Source organism: Electrona antarctica (assembly GCF_951216825.1).
Source record: "Electrona antarctica genome assembly, chromosome: 24".
In the NCBI taxonomy this organism is placed as follows: Eukaryota; Metazoa; Chordata; class Actinopteri; order Myctophiformes; family Myctophidae; genus Electrona; species Electrona antarctica.
Window position 1 is genome coordinate 14,947,296 of NC_136803.1, and position 15,074 is coordinate 14,962,369.

General features: G+C 43.6%; 2 protein-coding genes across 3 annotated transcripts; both read left to right on the top strand.

Moving 5' to 3' along the window:
- The first annotated feature begins 707 nt into the window (after positions 1–707).
- LOC306917003 (calcium homeostasis modulator protein 6-like) lies at positions 708–6,221 on the top strand. The gene is made up of 7 exons (XM_079495121.1): positions 708–726; positions 1,494–1,579; positions 2,454–2,803; positions 3,242–3,413; positions 4,445–4,541; positions 4,839–4,973; positions 5,446–6,221. The coding sequence occupies exons 2-7, from the start codon at positions 1,553–1,555 to the stop codon at positions 5,631–5,633; spliced, it is 969 nt and encodes a 322-aa protein (XP_079351247.1). The 5' UTR covers positions 708–726; positions 1,494–1,552; the 3' UTR covers positions 5,634–6,221.
- A 627-nt stretch (positions 6,222–6,848) lies between these two features.
- LOC306917004 (calcium homeostasis modulator protein 6-like) lies at positions 6,849–11,785 on the top strand. Of its 2 annotated transcripts, XM_079495122.1 has the most exons (4): positions 6,849–7,324; positions 8,087–8,183; positions 8,440–8,574; positions 10,893–11,785. In XM_079495122.1, exons 1-4 carry the CDS (start codon positions 6,863–6,865, stop codon positions 11,144–11,146), a joined length of 948 nt encoding a protein of 315 aa, XP_079351248.1. In that variant the 5' UTR covers positions 6,849–6,862; the 3' UTR covers positions 11,147–11,785. The 2 variants fall into 2 exon arrangements, with proteins under 2 accessions (XP_079351248.1, XP_079351249.1); XM_079495123.1 differs by lacking the exon at positions 8,440–8,574.
- The last annotated feature ends 3,289 nt before the right edge of the window (positions 11,786–15,074 follow it).

A 15,074-nucleotide genomic window follows, 5' to 3' on the forward strand; every position in this document is an offset into this window, starting at 1 on the left:
TTTAAAAACCCGCTCAAGGCAAGGACCACACTTTAGTGACTGACTTTGAGTGTTTCCAACATGCACAATTTCAGCAATCAGCACCCTGACTCTGTTTAATCAGAATGGACTGGAACAGAGCATAATTTGGCAACTGCTTAGTCATTCTACTGGATCTAAACTCTAAAGCATCCCTGCAGGTTAAGACAATAGCCTACCTAATAGTCCTACAAACAGGATTATTCCTTCTCACCAACTTAAATTCACACTTGTGTGAAGTGAGCGGTGCCTTTCATCACAATGATGATGTCAACAACACAATGTCACAGGCATTCATTCCGTGCTCAAACGTACATTTCGTGCTCAAACGGACAGACAGACACACAAAGCTGTGCATTGGAGCGGCTGCACCGCTCACAAATAGACACACCCTCACCTTCACATCCTTTACATTGAACGTTTACATCAGCCTTACATAAACCTCACAAACAACGTCAAACCTGACACCCCCACCCCATACTTGGGTCGATCCGGGGATGTCATTGATGATGTCACCCATACATAACAGGAACAGGAAGTGTTTTGGCTTTTTCAGCCATTTTTCTTTTGAGCACTTGATTTTTTAGGGTAAGCATCATCCAGAAAACAACGACTCAACTTAATACTATATTATGCTCTGTGTTTTATTCAAACCAGACATTTTGAATCGAGATGCCGCAAAGACTCTTAAGGCATTTCAGGGTGGTGGTATGTGTCTATGTGAAGTTTAAGCAAAAAGTAAATCACAAAGGCTGGCATGGATGGAGTGTGGAAATTACAGATTAACAATGGTGTGGCTAAACACACGTTATATTTGCAACTGTATTGTTAACAATGACACTGTTAGTTATAATGGGGACAAATGGTGTGTTCTCACCCGACACCCACCTTGTCACAATTAAGGCCTACCCGGGTAAGATAATAAAGTGCTGTTATTATGATATAATCTTAGGCTTGACCTTTCTATTTGACCACTACATGTAGTTAAGAGGTTGCATCTCGTATCATGTAGGTCACCTGCTTTGTCCTGATAGAGCAGTGACCATTGGGTCACAACAAGTAGTAGCTGCAATTTTAATTTTTTAATTTTAATATTTGGATGAATCTAGAGTTGCAATACCCTCCATTGACTCCCCGTTCATCCAATTTGCTTTTGCGATCTGCTTGTATTAAATAACGTTAAACTCACCAACATTGCAGCTGTAGGGCGAGCTTGAATTATCCTCTTTCAATCTGCCAAGCTTTTGTTTCATAATAAAATCACACCCGTATGAACTGAGTGGTGTAAGGCCTGTCTGATGTAATGAAATCATGTCTGATGTAATTAAATCACACCCGGGTGAACAGGGTGAACATAGCAACCATGCTCATTTGTTCTGCACAGACTAACAAAGCCAGTTGTAGGAGTGGTTTACACCACTCAAAAATCAACCGTAGACATGTTATGAGCTACTTTGTCATGAAATTCTCTGCAGGTGATTATTTGTGTTGGAGTTTGGAAGTTTGGAAGCACTTGTCGAAGTCACTGAACGGCATGCGCTCCAAACTGATGAGTGAACTGGTGAGTTTAACGTTGTTTAATACAAGCAGATCGCAAAAGCAAATTGGATGAATGGGGAGTCAATGGAGGGTATTGCAACTCTAGATTCATCCCATTATAAAAAAATCTAGAGTTGCAAATTGCGGCTAAACAAGTAGGTCTATATCAGTATGCTTAACGCAGATTAGATTTGATTACCTTTAATTAATCCCACAGGGAAAACTCCGCTTTCAGCACCAAATACAGTTTTAACTCTGGTCCGTATTGAGGGTCTAAGTGGTTAAACCGATATTATTATTATTATTAAGTATTCTGTTTTGTAATTATGTATGCATGTATTTTGTGTATGTGTGTGTGTATATATATATATATATATATATATTTATTTTATTTCCTCCAGACTGTTCCGACTATCCTTGGGATTGTGGGTGGGGGGAGGGTGGGATAGGGGATTGAGTTTTAATTTTATATTTTACATGTCTGTCTAATACTTGCCCCTGGGCTACTGTCGAAAAACCTGAATAAAAAGATTTTGAAAAGAAGTATTCTGAGGCACCCCTGGACTCGACATACTAAGTCCGACAGGCATTATTTTCCGACACCCTACCCTAAACCTAACCTCACAGGAAGCCACGGGTTAGTTTTAACCTGGCCACGGGTTAGTTGTGCATGTCGAGAGCGATGGTCTTGTCGGACCGTATGCCTGTCGGACTGTTAGCATGTCTTGTCTAACCAACATATGCACCCCCTTTGGGAAGCCCTGAAGCTACAGTGCCTTGCCATTAGTCCAATGAACCATTCACAGTCGCCCTTTATGTTGCGCCAAGGACATATTTTTTTGTTGTAGTTTTTCAGCAGTGTTTTAAAATCCTTTCTTTGATGTTGTTGCCTGCAGGTGTCAGACGTCAGCAGCATGGGGAGCATTATCAGCTTGGGAGGCTCGGTGGTCAAACGGGTGGTCACGGACCTCTCCGGAGTGAGCGGCTTTTTCATCATCATGGGCGTCGTTTTCCTCTGGCACTCTCAGATAAACATGGAGTACCGATGCAGCTGTCTGAACAAAGCCGGCAACCTCTGGTACTGTTGGAGCATCATGATCCTCCCGGCCCTCCTCTTTCTGTTGCTCGTCCTGGGCATCAACAAGCGCTTCCAGAGGAGTCTGAGCTTCACCTCCAGGAACTGCTGCCGCAAGAACTCCCGCATTAAGTGTCCCTTGCTCGGGACGCTCATGAGTCTGCTGAACAGGCACGTGCACACATAGACATCAAACGGGGGCCTGCTGGGGCCCCTGCCTTTTTACCTGTCTGTAAAAAAACTGGGGCAGCATTTACTATGGTGAAAGAAATGCAAATGTACCCCCTTAATTCCTTTCCATGCCATACCCGAAGGCAGCATTCAGGAGAATTGCCTTTTTTCGATCTCTCCTGAACTTGAACGCAGCATTGTGCATTGAAAGAATGTGTAGAAATCCATGTCGCACGCCACATTTTCTGTAGCTAAAGAGCACAGGGGTCGCGGGCCTTGCGGCCCCAAAAAACCAAAATAGCTGATCTACAAGCTCTCAACAGGTAGTGCAACACGTGAGCTTGTATATCCGCTATTTTTTTCAAAAAACAATTGGCTAAAAGCGCCCTTTTAGGAATGTCCTCTTAACGTTCTCTGCACGTCCCTGCTCCTGAACAGGGCTTCCTTCGCATCGCTGGCGTGGGTTGTGGTGTTGCTGATCCATGGAGACTGGTACCTCTGTTGTTCATACAGCCTGCCCAAAGAGCAGTCTCATCTCCCGTGTAAAGACCTCGACCAACTCAGCGAGGAGGAGAAAGATCTCGTCTTTCAGTTGAAGAACACGTCGACGGTAAGCTGTCAGAATAGAAATGCCATGGAACAGTTGAGTAGGCCTACGTTGCATTGTTGGCATTCAAGCATCTTCATTGTTCTTCATCCAATTGCCCTTGTTGTTACAAAGTCTTTTAGTTTGTTAATTATTTTTGATATATAATTCTGTCAGTATAGGGGAGACCATCTGTCACACGTTTCACTTATTTTCTTACTCATTTGAAAATTCTCATCAAACAGACAAAACTCCATAGCCAGTCAATTAAAAGTGTTCTGCCCACTTCTGACACAAATGCAAACGGTTGCACCATCTGTCGAACCAGAAGAACCGTTTCCCCTGCAGCTTGCTTGTGTGTGTTGTCCTGATGGCTGCATGATCCCATGGTGACTCACACAGTCCTGCATGGTGACTCTGAGAAGCACACTTTTCTAGTTTTAACATGATACTGTGAGCTGAGGATTATAGATATAGGGATGCACTGATATGAAATAAAGTGGAGCACGCGATTGGTCTGCACGTTCTTTATCGTTTTGCAGCCATGGGGGTGCTGACATGACGTTTCAACTAGTGGTGCATTCAATTAATCCATATGGAAATATATATCGATAAAAAATCCGGACGATAGGTGAATCGGATAGGCTGCTGTATCAATACGGCAATAAACGGCATGAATTATCTGGGTGACACAGTGTTGACAAACGTACCTCTGTTTAACGTTATCAAAGCCCCCCTTGCAAGTTGCAATGCACTCCCTTCCCAGACCCCTTGTTAGGATGTTTAGACATTTCATTTTAATTTTAAAGATCTCTGTGCGTTCTGGAAGTGTTTTATTGTTTTTGTGCAACATGGTCATTATTTTGAATAAACGTATAATCGATACATATCGATATATCAATATATCGATATATACCGTATTGTGTCGTCTGTATCGTGATACATATCTATCGTGAGATTGCAAGCAATATCCACCACTAGTTTCAACCTGCGTCTTCCTCGGAGTCAAAAAGTCTATAAACTACCGTCCTTTTCTGTTGTTGCTCCAACTGCAGATTATTGGCCTCATGCTACTCACTTCAATGGTATTCCTGCTGTTCATCATGGGTGCACTCATCCAGTGCTGTAGATCTCTGTGCCCAACCATCTGTGGTGAGTCTGTCTGAATACTTTGATAATATTCAACATTTTCGGGGTTTTAAGAGGTTAAACGCCTGTCCTAATGGAAACAAATATTCTCTCCAGTTGTCCTTGTGACGTACTGTATTTTTTTGGGGGGTAAGATTATCATTACGTATGTTGATATGGCAAAAGGTGCTATAAACGAACGATGTAATTCCGGGCTGCCGTGAATGAAAAAAGTTATTTACAGAGGTGACCTGAGCCAAAAAAAGGTTTGAGAACCACCACTCTAAAGCATTCCTAAGATGTTTACCTCTCTGGCTGCAGGTCCACCAGGCTCCTACCGAGAAACATTCAAAGATAGCCTCTTAGAAAAGACTCACGACCACCTCAAGTCCAGCCTGAAGACCGCTGCTGAAAAGTATGTCATGGCCAAGCTGTACAGCGACCCCAGACTGAAAGGTAATCCCAGAGAACAAGGGCTTTAAAGATTCGCCTTTGATTATAGGACAGTAGGCTGACAGGAAATGGGCCGAGAGAGAGATGGGGAGTGACACGCAGCAAAGGTCGTCGGGATCGGGATTGAAACCCGCGACATGCTGTCAGGCTACATTTACACTCTCAGAGTTACGTGGATCCTTGAAAATAAAAGTTTGAGAACCACTAGTACTAATGCACTCATTATGTGCCATATACTAGCCTAAATCAGTGTCATGCATTATTCTAAAAAAGAAAAACCTGGAGACTTGACATTCAGTAATTGGGTCTTATGGTCAAAATAAGAACATCAGTAATTGGGTCTTATGGTCAAAATAAGAACATTATAATGATGTGTAAAACAGAAAAGCTAAACTTTTCCGCGGAAAAGGCCAATCTTTGCCATGGACACATTTGTCCGTGTACGGACATTGATCATGCATTCATTCATTCACAGCGCTGCAGGGGGACCAGGACGAGATGGATCCAGCCTTACTACTAGCTGCTGACTTCACAGGAAAGCAAGTAACACAAGTCCCCCTGCAGTGGACGGCAATCTCCAACTTCGCTTTTGAAGTTCTCGATGAACTGCCTAGTGAAGACCATGGGTCACCAGGTCAGCACTACACGCCCCTGGATGTTTGAATGGCAGAAGAGCAAAGCAACAGAGCAAAAGCAACAGAAGAGCAAAGCAACAGCAACATAATGATGAAATTATTTAATGTACTGTATGGTCATCCGATATGCCTCTCGGCTCTACTGTAAAATCAACCATACACTCCGAAATTAATGGATAGAGGTATTTATCATGGGTGTGCAGTAATTTAATAATTGAATGCATACATTTGTGGTTTGCAGTGGCGTGCACAGATAGACACTAGGGGGTGCTAGAGCACCTCCTGCCCTTTTGGCAATGTGCCCTTTTGAAAGAAAAAAGTGGTGACATTGATCAATTCTTGATAAAAAGCTTCTAATATATTATTTAGGCCCCAAAATCTATAAATCTCACACTATTAAGGCACACACACTATTACTATCTCACACTATTAAGGCAATCGGCTGGTTCCACGCGCTGCACAAGGTGCCCTTTTTTTCACTTGAGCACCTGCCCCTCTAAATGTCTGTGCACGCCACTGGTGGTTTGCATATACATGCTCCCTCTCTGCCATCTTTTGCATACATATCTTTTTGTTGGCTCAAGTTTCAGTTGAAAATAAAAGATCATCCACCATTTGTCAGTCTCAGAACCATTTCCTGATTATGAAATGAAATTGAGCAAGGGAACAAACTGTCCTAATAAGGCCCAATGATTCGCCATGCAACTCCTTGCAACCAAACGGTTGCGAGTAGTTGCATGAAACCATTATCCCCAATGGCAGTTGCAAGGCATTGCATTGGTGTGCCATGGCCTTAAAACTGTTTTGTTGCAAAGAGTTGCATTAGTACGGTTTGGGCCTTAACCCATTAAAAGCAGGGATGCGCTATGCTTGTAGATCTATTTTTATTTGGGTCCCCCTGAGTTGATGCTGTGTTATCAGCCTGTGATGGCCCAAGGTACAGACAATTGGGAAACAAAACTATGTCAAAAAGGTTGCAGAAAACATCCTGAGTATAAAGGAAGTTGTTGAGCAATATGGTGGGGAGGTATAACCAGAGACAGTTGTGTGATTTTGACACAATTTAGACTCTGACTGAGCCTCACATTAGATGGCAAGAGAACAATAGGCCAAGATTTCATGAAATAGCCTACATACAGGTGATTTATTTTTTTGTGTGTGCAGCAGTGTTTTCAAACCTCACTTTCTTTGACATTGCCTGCAAGTGCACACACCATGGGTAACTTTCTCACCATGGGAAATACAGCGGTGACACACATGGTCACGGACCTCTCGGGAGTGAGCAGCTTCTTTGTTCTCGTGGGGTTCGTCTTTCTTTGGCACTCTCAACTCCGGATGGAGTACAGATGCAGCTGTGCAGACAAAGCCGCCAACCTCTGGTACTGTTGGACCGTCATGATCCTCCCCGCCGTCCTAATCCTGTTCCTCGTCCTGGGGATCAACAAGCGCTTCCAGAGGAGTCTGAGCTTCACCTCCAGATACTGCTGCCGCAAGAACTCCCGGTCCAGGTGTCACTTATTCTCGGTGATTGTGGGGCTGCTGAACAGGGCTTGCTTCGCAGCGCTGGTGTGGGTTGTGGTGTTGCTGATGGACGGAGACTGGTACCTCTGCTGTTCATACAGCCTGCCCGAAGAGCAGTCACATCTCCCGTGTAAAGATAAGGGCAAACTCAGTGATGAAGAAAAGGATGTCATCTTTCAGATGAAGAACACGTCTACGGTGGGCCTGTCACAGTTATTACATAATTTATAATCGCAATAATTCGTTCATAATCGTCAATCGTTTCTATGTTGAAAAAATAATGTCCACACATTTTCAAAAGAGATCTACGAGCTTACAACACATCACTTGGTGTTGTAAGCTTGTAGAACTATTTCCGCTATTTTGTACATTTTCTGGAAAGAAAATATAAAAAAATACTATTAAATGTTGAAGTGATTTATTTGTATATTTAAGTTGTCACATTTGCTCTATACAATTTGTGATTACGAAGCCTAAAAGGCAAACGGAAATACAAATTTTAAGGTTCCAATATTCAATGCATAAAACACAATTATCGTTAATCGCAATTATTTGTGTGACAATGAATCAATTTGTAATCATGACAGCCCTAGTCTACGGTGTCCACGGGCTTATGACTGAACACCTCCAAGTCAGAATCCAGCGATATCTGGCCTCACATATCCCCACCCCGTGCCGGGCCATAATATACTAATATACATCTTTAGTTTAATCACAAAATTAGTCCAACCAGACTTCTGTTGGGGGGTGGATTGCAAGCTTGTGTGTAGAGGAATTATGCCTGTAGTTATTAGCCACCATGCAGTTAGTGTGGAATCCAGACGGGTTCAGGCTCACTACATTCACCTTTTTGGTTTGAATGAAAAACCCCAAAAGATTAACGTAGTGAGTCCGTCTGGATTTTAGGCTACCAAGCAGCAAAGTGATAACAAATTCTGTCCTGTGGTTGTTAAACTACAGGGAATTGGCCTGGTGATGCTGACTTCAATTATCTTGCTGGTGCTCTTCCTGAGTGCAGTCACTCATTGCTGTAGATCTGTGTGCCCAACAATCTGTGGTAAGTGTAATATCGATCGGTCTGTCTATCAATCCAAACAGGTAAAATAAATCAAATGTAAAATACCGTTATACAAAAATGCAATTTCTTTTCACTAGTTTGGGTCCCGGGGAGACCTCAAATCTTTCTTTTGGGTCTCAAGCTAAAACGTTTGGGAACCACTGATCTACAGTATCTACTTATCTATCTATAAATAGTCCTACATTTATTGAAATATATTCATAACTACTGCACATGTGTGCCTCTCTGGCTGCAGGTGGAATGGACTCCTACAGAAACAAGTTCAAAGACAGACTCTTAGAAGAAACTCACCAACAGATCAAGTCAAGCCTGGAGACCGCTGCTGACAAGTATGTCACTGCCAACTTGTTCAAGGACCCAAAGATGAAAGGTAATCCCAAAGCCAGTAGGCCTATACCCAATACCAGATGAAAGATGAAAGGTAATCCCAAAGCCAGTAGGCCTATACCCAATACCAGATGAAAGGTAATCCCAAAGCCAGTAGGCCTATACCCAATACCAGATGAAAGATGAAAGGTAATCCCAAAGCCAGTAGGCCTATACCCAATACCAGATGAAAGGTAATCCCAAAGCCAGTAGGCCTATACCCAATACCAGATGAAAGGTAATCCCAAAGCCAGTAGGCCTATACCCAATACCAGTAAGAAAGATGAAAGGTAATCCCAAAGCCAGTAGGCCTATACCCAATACCAGTAAGAAAGGTAATCCCAAAGCCAGTAGGCCTATACCCAATACCAGTAAGAAAGGTAATCCCAAAGCCAGTAGGCCTATACCCAATACCAGTAAAGATGAAAGGTAATCCCAAAGCCAGTAGGCCTATACCCAATACCAGTAAGGTAATCCCAAAGCCAGTAGGGAGTAGGCCTATACCCAATACCAGTAAGGTAATCCCAAAGCCAGTAGGCCTATACCCAATACCAGTAAGAAAGGTAATCCCAAAGCCAGTAGGCCTATACCCAATACCAGTAAGAAAGGTAATCCCAAAGCCAGTAGGCCTATACCCAATACCAGTAAGAAAGGTAATCCCAAAGCCAGTAGGCCTATACCCAATACCAGTAAAGATGAAAGGTAATCCCAAAGCCAGTAGGCCTATACCCAATACCAGTAAAGATGAAAGGTAATCCCAAAGCCAGTAGGCCTATACCCAATACCAGTAAAGATGAAAGGTAATCCCAAAGCCAGTAGGCCTATACCCAATACCAGTAAGAAAGAACACAAACGGTTAAGTTACTGGGGCCATGTTCTGGTTCCATCGTTCCAGACCCCATTCATTTTTCCCATAGAGATTTCCAAAAATATTTATATCAATTATTTTAAGCAAAATCAAGCCATCCAGGATCCTGGTGAATCATGACCATAAAGCATTTGATTCTGTGAAAAAATAATACAAAATATCATAAATATATATTATGATAGGTAGGGATGTCCCGATACACTTTTTTCGCTTCTGATCCGATCCCGATACCTCACATTCTGTGTTAGCCGATAACGATACAGAATACCGATACCAGTGTCGTGATCTCATGTTGTGTTTATAGCTATCTAGCTATATATCTCGTGTTGTGTTTATAGCAGACTCCTCACTCAAATGTGCATTTGCAGTTTGGGCAACTCCAAAGCAAACTCCACATGTCCCAACATTTTATTTACCTGCCATAGTGTCAACACCTTACCCCTGTGTCGGATCAGTGGTTAGACTGGCATATTCACCGATACTGATATGACCCGATATGACAAATAAAGGCCGATCCGATACTTTTCCCGATACCGATACAGTATCGGGACATCTCTAATGATAGGTCTACTGTATAATATATATTCAAAAGTTGATTTTGGTCATGATTCACCAGGAACCTGGATGGCTTGGTTCTAGGCTTAAAATAATTAATATCAATATTTTCGGAAATGTCTATTGGAAAAATGTATTGAGTTTAGAATTGTGGCTGCCACTGCTAAGCCCTATAGCCAATACCATCAAGAACTTAAAACTGTTAAGTCATCATTACTCAAAGTTCTGTTCACAACTATGTAGCTTGAAAAGTAGAATGCAACCTCCCCTGAATGAACAAAGAGCTTTTAGCTTACAGTAGTTTACTATTACTACCTGGGCCTACCTCTCTCTATAGTGAACAAACACAATAATCAAGGTATTTTATTTTATTCAACTTTAAGGCCTTTGCTGTAGTTTACAGTATTAATACCCCCATCCCAATTCTGGCCCTTTTTTTTTACCATTTTGAAAAACTGTTTAAAATATTTCAGATAGCCGATCTACATCGACACGTTGTGAGCTTGTAAGTCGGCTATTTGAACTATTTAAAAATGTTTTTCAAAATAGAAAAAAAAGGAAAAGAAGTTTAGGGATAAGGGGTAAGGCACCGGCGAAAATAGTTTTTTTTTTTTTTTTTTGTATCTCCACTAGAGCACAGAACACGTTTGAACTGACTACTTGACAGTATAGGCTATTTGGGGTAAGGTACAGGACATCATCTAGGGTCCACTAGCAGGGCTGTGTAGACTCTTGTCTTTTTCTGTAGTAGACTCTTATTGACTGATTTGAAGATGCTTTCTATTTTTACTACAAAGGTGTACAGTATAGATGTGTGCAAACTCTGCACTCACATGAGCGCGAGGCCCATATACAGTACGCGTTCTCACATGCATGTGCACATGTCTGTCCACACACAGCACTCCAGCGGACCACAGGGGAGGCGGAGAACAGACCCACAGGAGATGCCGCAAAAGACCGCGTGGAGACGGCGGACGAGGTGATAACCCGAGTCAGAGCCGTGGAGTGGGCAGCCATCTCCGACTTCACTTTTGAAATCATAGACGATCTGCCTGGCGATGTCAACGACGTCGGAGGCGGCGGGTCTGAGTATCGGCGCTTCATGCCGGTGGATGATACAAACCCTGCAGATGTATCAGGACAAGAGGAATAGCAGGCGAGCAGAAAACCATGACGTTGAGCAGTTGTTGAATGTTCTAGGCTGTCTCAGAGCCATCTAATATAAGAGTTGCGATATTGAGGGGGCAGAAAACAGCCCGGTCACGTGGTTCATGTACTCTCACGAGCCCATAGACTCCAATGCATTCCATAAACCTCCGGTTGTCCCCATTCAATACTTCCGGTTGTCCCCATTCAACAGAAGTCTATGTAGGAGAGCCGCCATTGGACTGGACCCATGAAGTGAACAGAGTTTGCGTGACTTACTCTATGGCTCTGGGCTGTCTTAACCCATTCAGGACGGGAACCCCTTTTGGCGTTTTATACCCCTTCTGGATGGGAACCCCTTTTGGGGTTCTTGTTGCTAGTATGTACTATAATATAACATAGCAATATAGCAATATAGCATTTTTTAAATCTTTTGAATAAATATTTGAAAAATGTCAGAAAGCGTTTGTCCTAAATGGGTGATGGCTGATTAAATCATGATTTAATGTGTTCATCCTGATGCCTCTAAGCTCCAATATAACCCCCCCCCCCCCCCCATAGCAATTAATGGAGGTCTTTATCACGGGAATGAACTTTAATGTCTAGTAGTGATTTGTATTTTGTCCATTAATGAACTGTGATTACAGACATGCCGCTCTCTTTCTCTCTCTTGTTTTTTTTGCAAGTCCACTGTTTTTGAGTTGAATCTGCATCAACACGTTTTATTTTAAATGAAATACCGGTACTATCTAACCATTTGAATGCATTTCACTGTGTGTACAGTCTGTCCAATCATGCACATGCCTTCAACAGTGGGTTAAAAAGAATGTGCCAAGTCAGAGAGCATGGTGTCAGGTGACGGACAGACACTGGGACCTCTGCTGTACATTTTTGTCACCACAAGGATGACGACATCTAAATACTCTTACTCTGTCCAATCAGTGCCAAGCTGTGGCGCACCAACTTGGGAGAGTTGGACACATAAATAAACATGTCAGCGCGCTACACCGACACATTCGAAGTTGCACCTCAGTGAAGTCTCGAGCGTCACGATGGTTAATGTCATCCAGCTGTTTTCCGTCGTTTTCCCCATGGCGGCAGCAGCGACTCTCATGGCCGGCTACTCTTACATGGAGGAGAGGGAGCGGAGACAGGAGAACGCCGTCCTGAAGGCCCTAGAGGAGATGAGCAAGGTCCTCGCCGAGGAGACGAGCCGCTGGGAGGAGAGGCACCTCTCGCAGGACAAAAGGATCAGAGACATCCTGCAGATCGAGAAGAGGCTTGAGGACGTGGAGGCTGAGCAGAAGAGGGTGAGGAGGGAGAGGAACCAGTGGAAGAAGGAGGAGAGTCTCCTCCCCGCAACCGTGCGAGGGATCGAGGTTTCGTCGCCGTTTCTCACCACAGGCAACCGTACGCTGGTTTCGTTGCCGTCGCCGTTACTCACCACAGGCAACCATACGCCGGTTTCGTCGCCGTCGCAGTTTCTCACCACAGGCAACCGTACGCCGGTTTCATCGCCGTCGCCGTCGCAGTTTCTCACCACAGGCAACCGTACGCCGGTTTCGTCGCCGTCGCCCATTCTCACCACAGGCAACCGTACGCCGGAGAAGGAGCCAAGTGTCTGCAAGCTCACGCTGGACCCGAACACGGCGCACAGGAACCTCTCTCTGACGGAGAACTTCAGGAAGGCGACGCGTGTGACGGAGATCCAGTACTACTCTCCTCATCCGGACAGATTTGACTACTGGGAACAGGTGCTGTGCACGGAGGGCCTGACCGGGCGCTGTTACTGGGAGGTGGACTGGAGCGGGCGGGTTTCCATAGCAATGGCGTACAGGGAAATCAACAGGAGAGGGGTGGGCGGCGACTGTGGTTTCGGGCACAACGACAAGTCCTGGAGTCTGGAATGTTATAAATGGAAAAATCACAAAAGGTGCAGCGTCCGCCATAACAAGAAGACGACTGAGCTCCCCGTCGATCAGTCCGGCGCCAACAGAGTGGGAGTGTATCTGGACTCTGCAGCCGGGAAACTGTCGTTCTACAGCATCTCCTCTGACACATGGACACACCTGCATACGTTCCAGTCGGACTCGGAATTCACCGAACCGCTCTACCCCGGGTTCATGTTTGGTTCCGACTCCTCTGTGTTTCTGTATCAGATGGAGTCAATCTGAGCGCCCCTCACACTTCTGACCATGACCGCTCACTCTATGCGGGAACACATACACATGTGCACACACACACGCACACATGCAAGGATCTGACACAGGCACAACAAGACATGTTCACAGACCGTGGCAGCCATGTCGGCTCCACCTCAGAGGCAACAGCCAACCAAGCCTGAAGAAGACTTGAAACAGGCGTTAGGGAGGAGGCTTCAAGTTCAACCACCTCAAAACAGAGCTCCAGAAGCGACCGGGGCATTGAGGACCATTGGACAGAGACAAGTGCACGGAGGTGCCAGAACAAGAGGGAGAGACACTATTACAAGTGGTTGGAGAGCAGGAATAGAGCAGAGCACAATGTATTTTTCCGCATGTCCTGCTAACCGGAAGGACAAGGAAAGGAAATGTTTTGTCGAACTTCCATTGTAGGTTTTTTTTAACTGGTTTAAGCCAGAAGTGGGTTATTAATCTACAACGATGTGATCATTTAGATGATAAATGTATGCTAACAGTGGGCAATAAAGTGAAATGAAAAGTATTGCAATTTGGGTGTTCTCTATCTAAACTAATAATTTTAGTAGTGTGTATAACAAGTGAGGACAGAAAAAACTAATAATGCTATTTAGTGGGTATAAAATGTGAGGACAGAAGTCAGGATGCAAATTGTGATTGGCTGGAAGGTGTGCCATTCTGCCCTGTGATTGGGTGGAAGCTGTGATTCTGTGCAACTGTTGCGACAAAAGGTTATCCAATGGAATAACCCTAACCAGCAGTGTACAGTAAAATAACTATCAACTAGAAAAGTCACAATTATGAAAAATTGCAAAGTGTGGTTGCCGCAGTCGCTTACATAGGCCCCTCCCAGTAATATTGTCAGCCAATTACAATGTCACGTTACCCCTGTGATCATGTGTAAGGAAGTCGTAGGGGATATATTTATGTCTTTATAAACGATTTGTAAAACATAGATTGGTTTACATAAAACATAGATTGGTTACGTAACCAACAACAAGCCAATTAGCTACTACAAACGTTATGCAAAGCTCGGCCAATCACAGCGGAAGTTAGGTAGGTTACTCCAGAAGAATAATAAAGTGTGACAATAACTATAGTGTGGTTGCCCTTTGGGCATGTATGTATGGTATGTATATGTATGTATGGTATGTATATGCATGGTTATAATTGGCTGTTGATGGCGACGTAATTAAGATATGTTTCAATGTTGGGTGGGTAAAAGGGTATGTATAATGTATGTATGTATGTATGTATGTATGTCCCTTATGTTGATGGTGACGTAACTACGGTACCCTTCAAGGTTGGTATAAAGTCGGGTATAATAACGGGTCTAAAGGATTTAGCACAGCAGTTGTAATATACATTAGTTAGTAGCAGTACTTGCGTGCTCTGCTTGCGCACAAGTAGGCCATGTATGGCCTACTTAGCACCTAACTAGAGTGCATTTCGCAAGTACTGTGGTCAGCTGGATCAAAAGTGGTATGCATGGTATGCGTGGTTATAATTGGCTGATGGTTGATGGTGACATAATGGTGACATAATTAAGATATGTTTCAATGTTGGTAAAAGGTTATGTATGTATGTATGTATGTATTGTTATGACCTGGCTCTTGGGCCATAACAAAGGAGGAAGACACACGGCTGTTTAAAAGTGCACAAACCAATATTTATTTACAATATAAGCAAACTTATGCATCAAACAATACTAACGTACTAAGTGGGGTGTGTTAATCAGTAGATCAGGTAGTGTAAGTG

What these genes read in the sequence shown, in the direction of transcription:
- LOC306917004 (XM_079495122.1), top strand. Translation starts at nt 6,863, where the DNA reads ATGGTCACGGACCTCTCGGGAGTGAGCAGCTTCTTTGTTCTCGTGGGG. An exon ending in TGTGTGCCCAACAATCTGTG is followed by an intron (nt 8,184 to 8,439) that starts GTAAGTGTAATA and finishes CTCTGGCTGCAG; the next exon opens with GTGGAATGGACTCCTACAGA. An exon ending in CAAGGACCCAAAGATGAAAG is followed by an intron (nt 8,575 to 10,892) that starts GTAATCCCAAAG and finishes GTCCACACACAG; the next exon opens with CACTCCAGCGGACCACAGGG.
- LOC306917003 (XM_079495121.1), top strand. Translation starts at nt 1,553, where the DNA reads ATGCGCTCCAAACTGATGAGTGAACTG. An exon ending in CTCATGAGTCTGCTGAACAG is followed by an intron (nt 2,804 to 3,241) that starts GCACGTGCACAC and finishes GCTCCTGAACAG; the next exon opens with GGCTTCCTTCGCATCGCTGG. An exon ending in TCTGTGCCCAACCATCTGTG is followed by an intron (nt 4,542 to 4,838) that starts GTGAGTCTGTCT and finishes CTCTGGCTGCAG; the next exon opens with GTCCACCAGGCTCCTACCGA.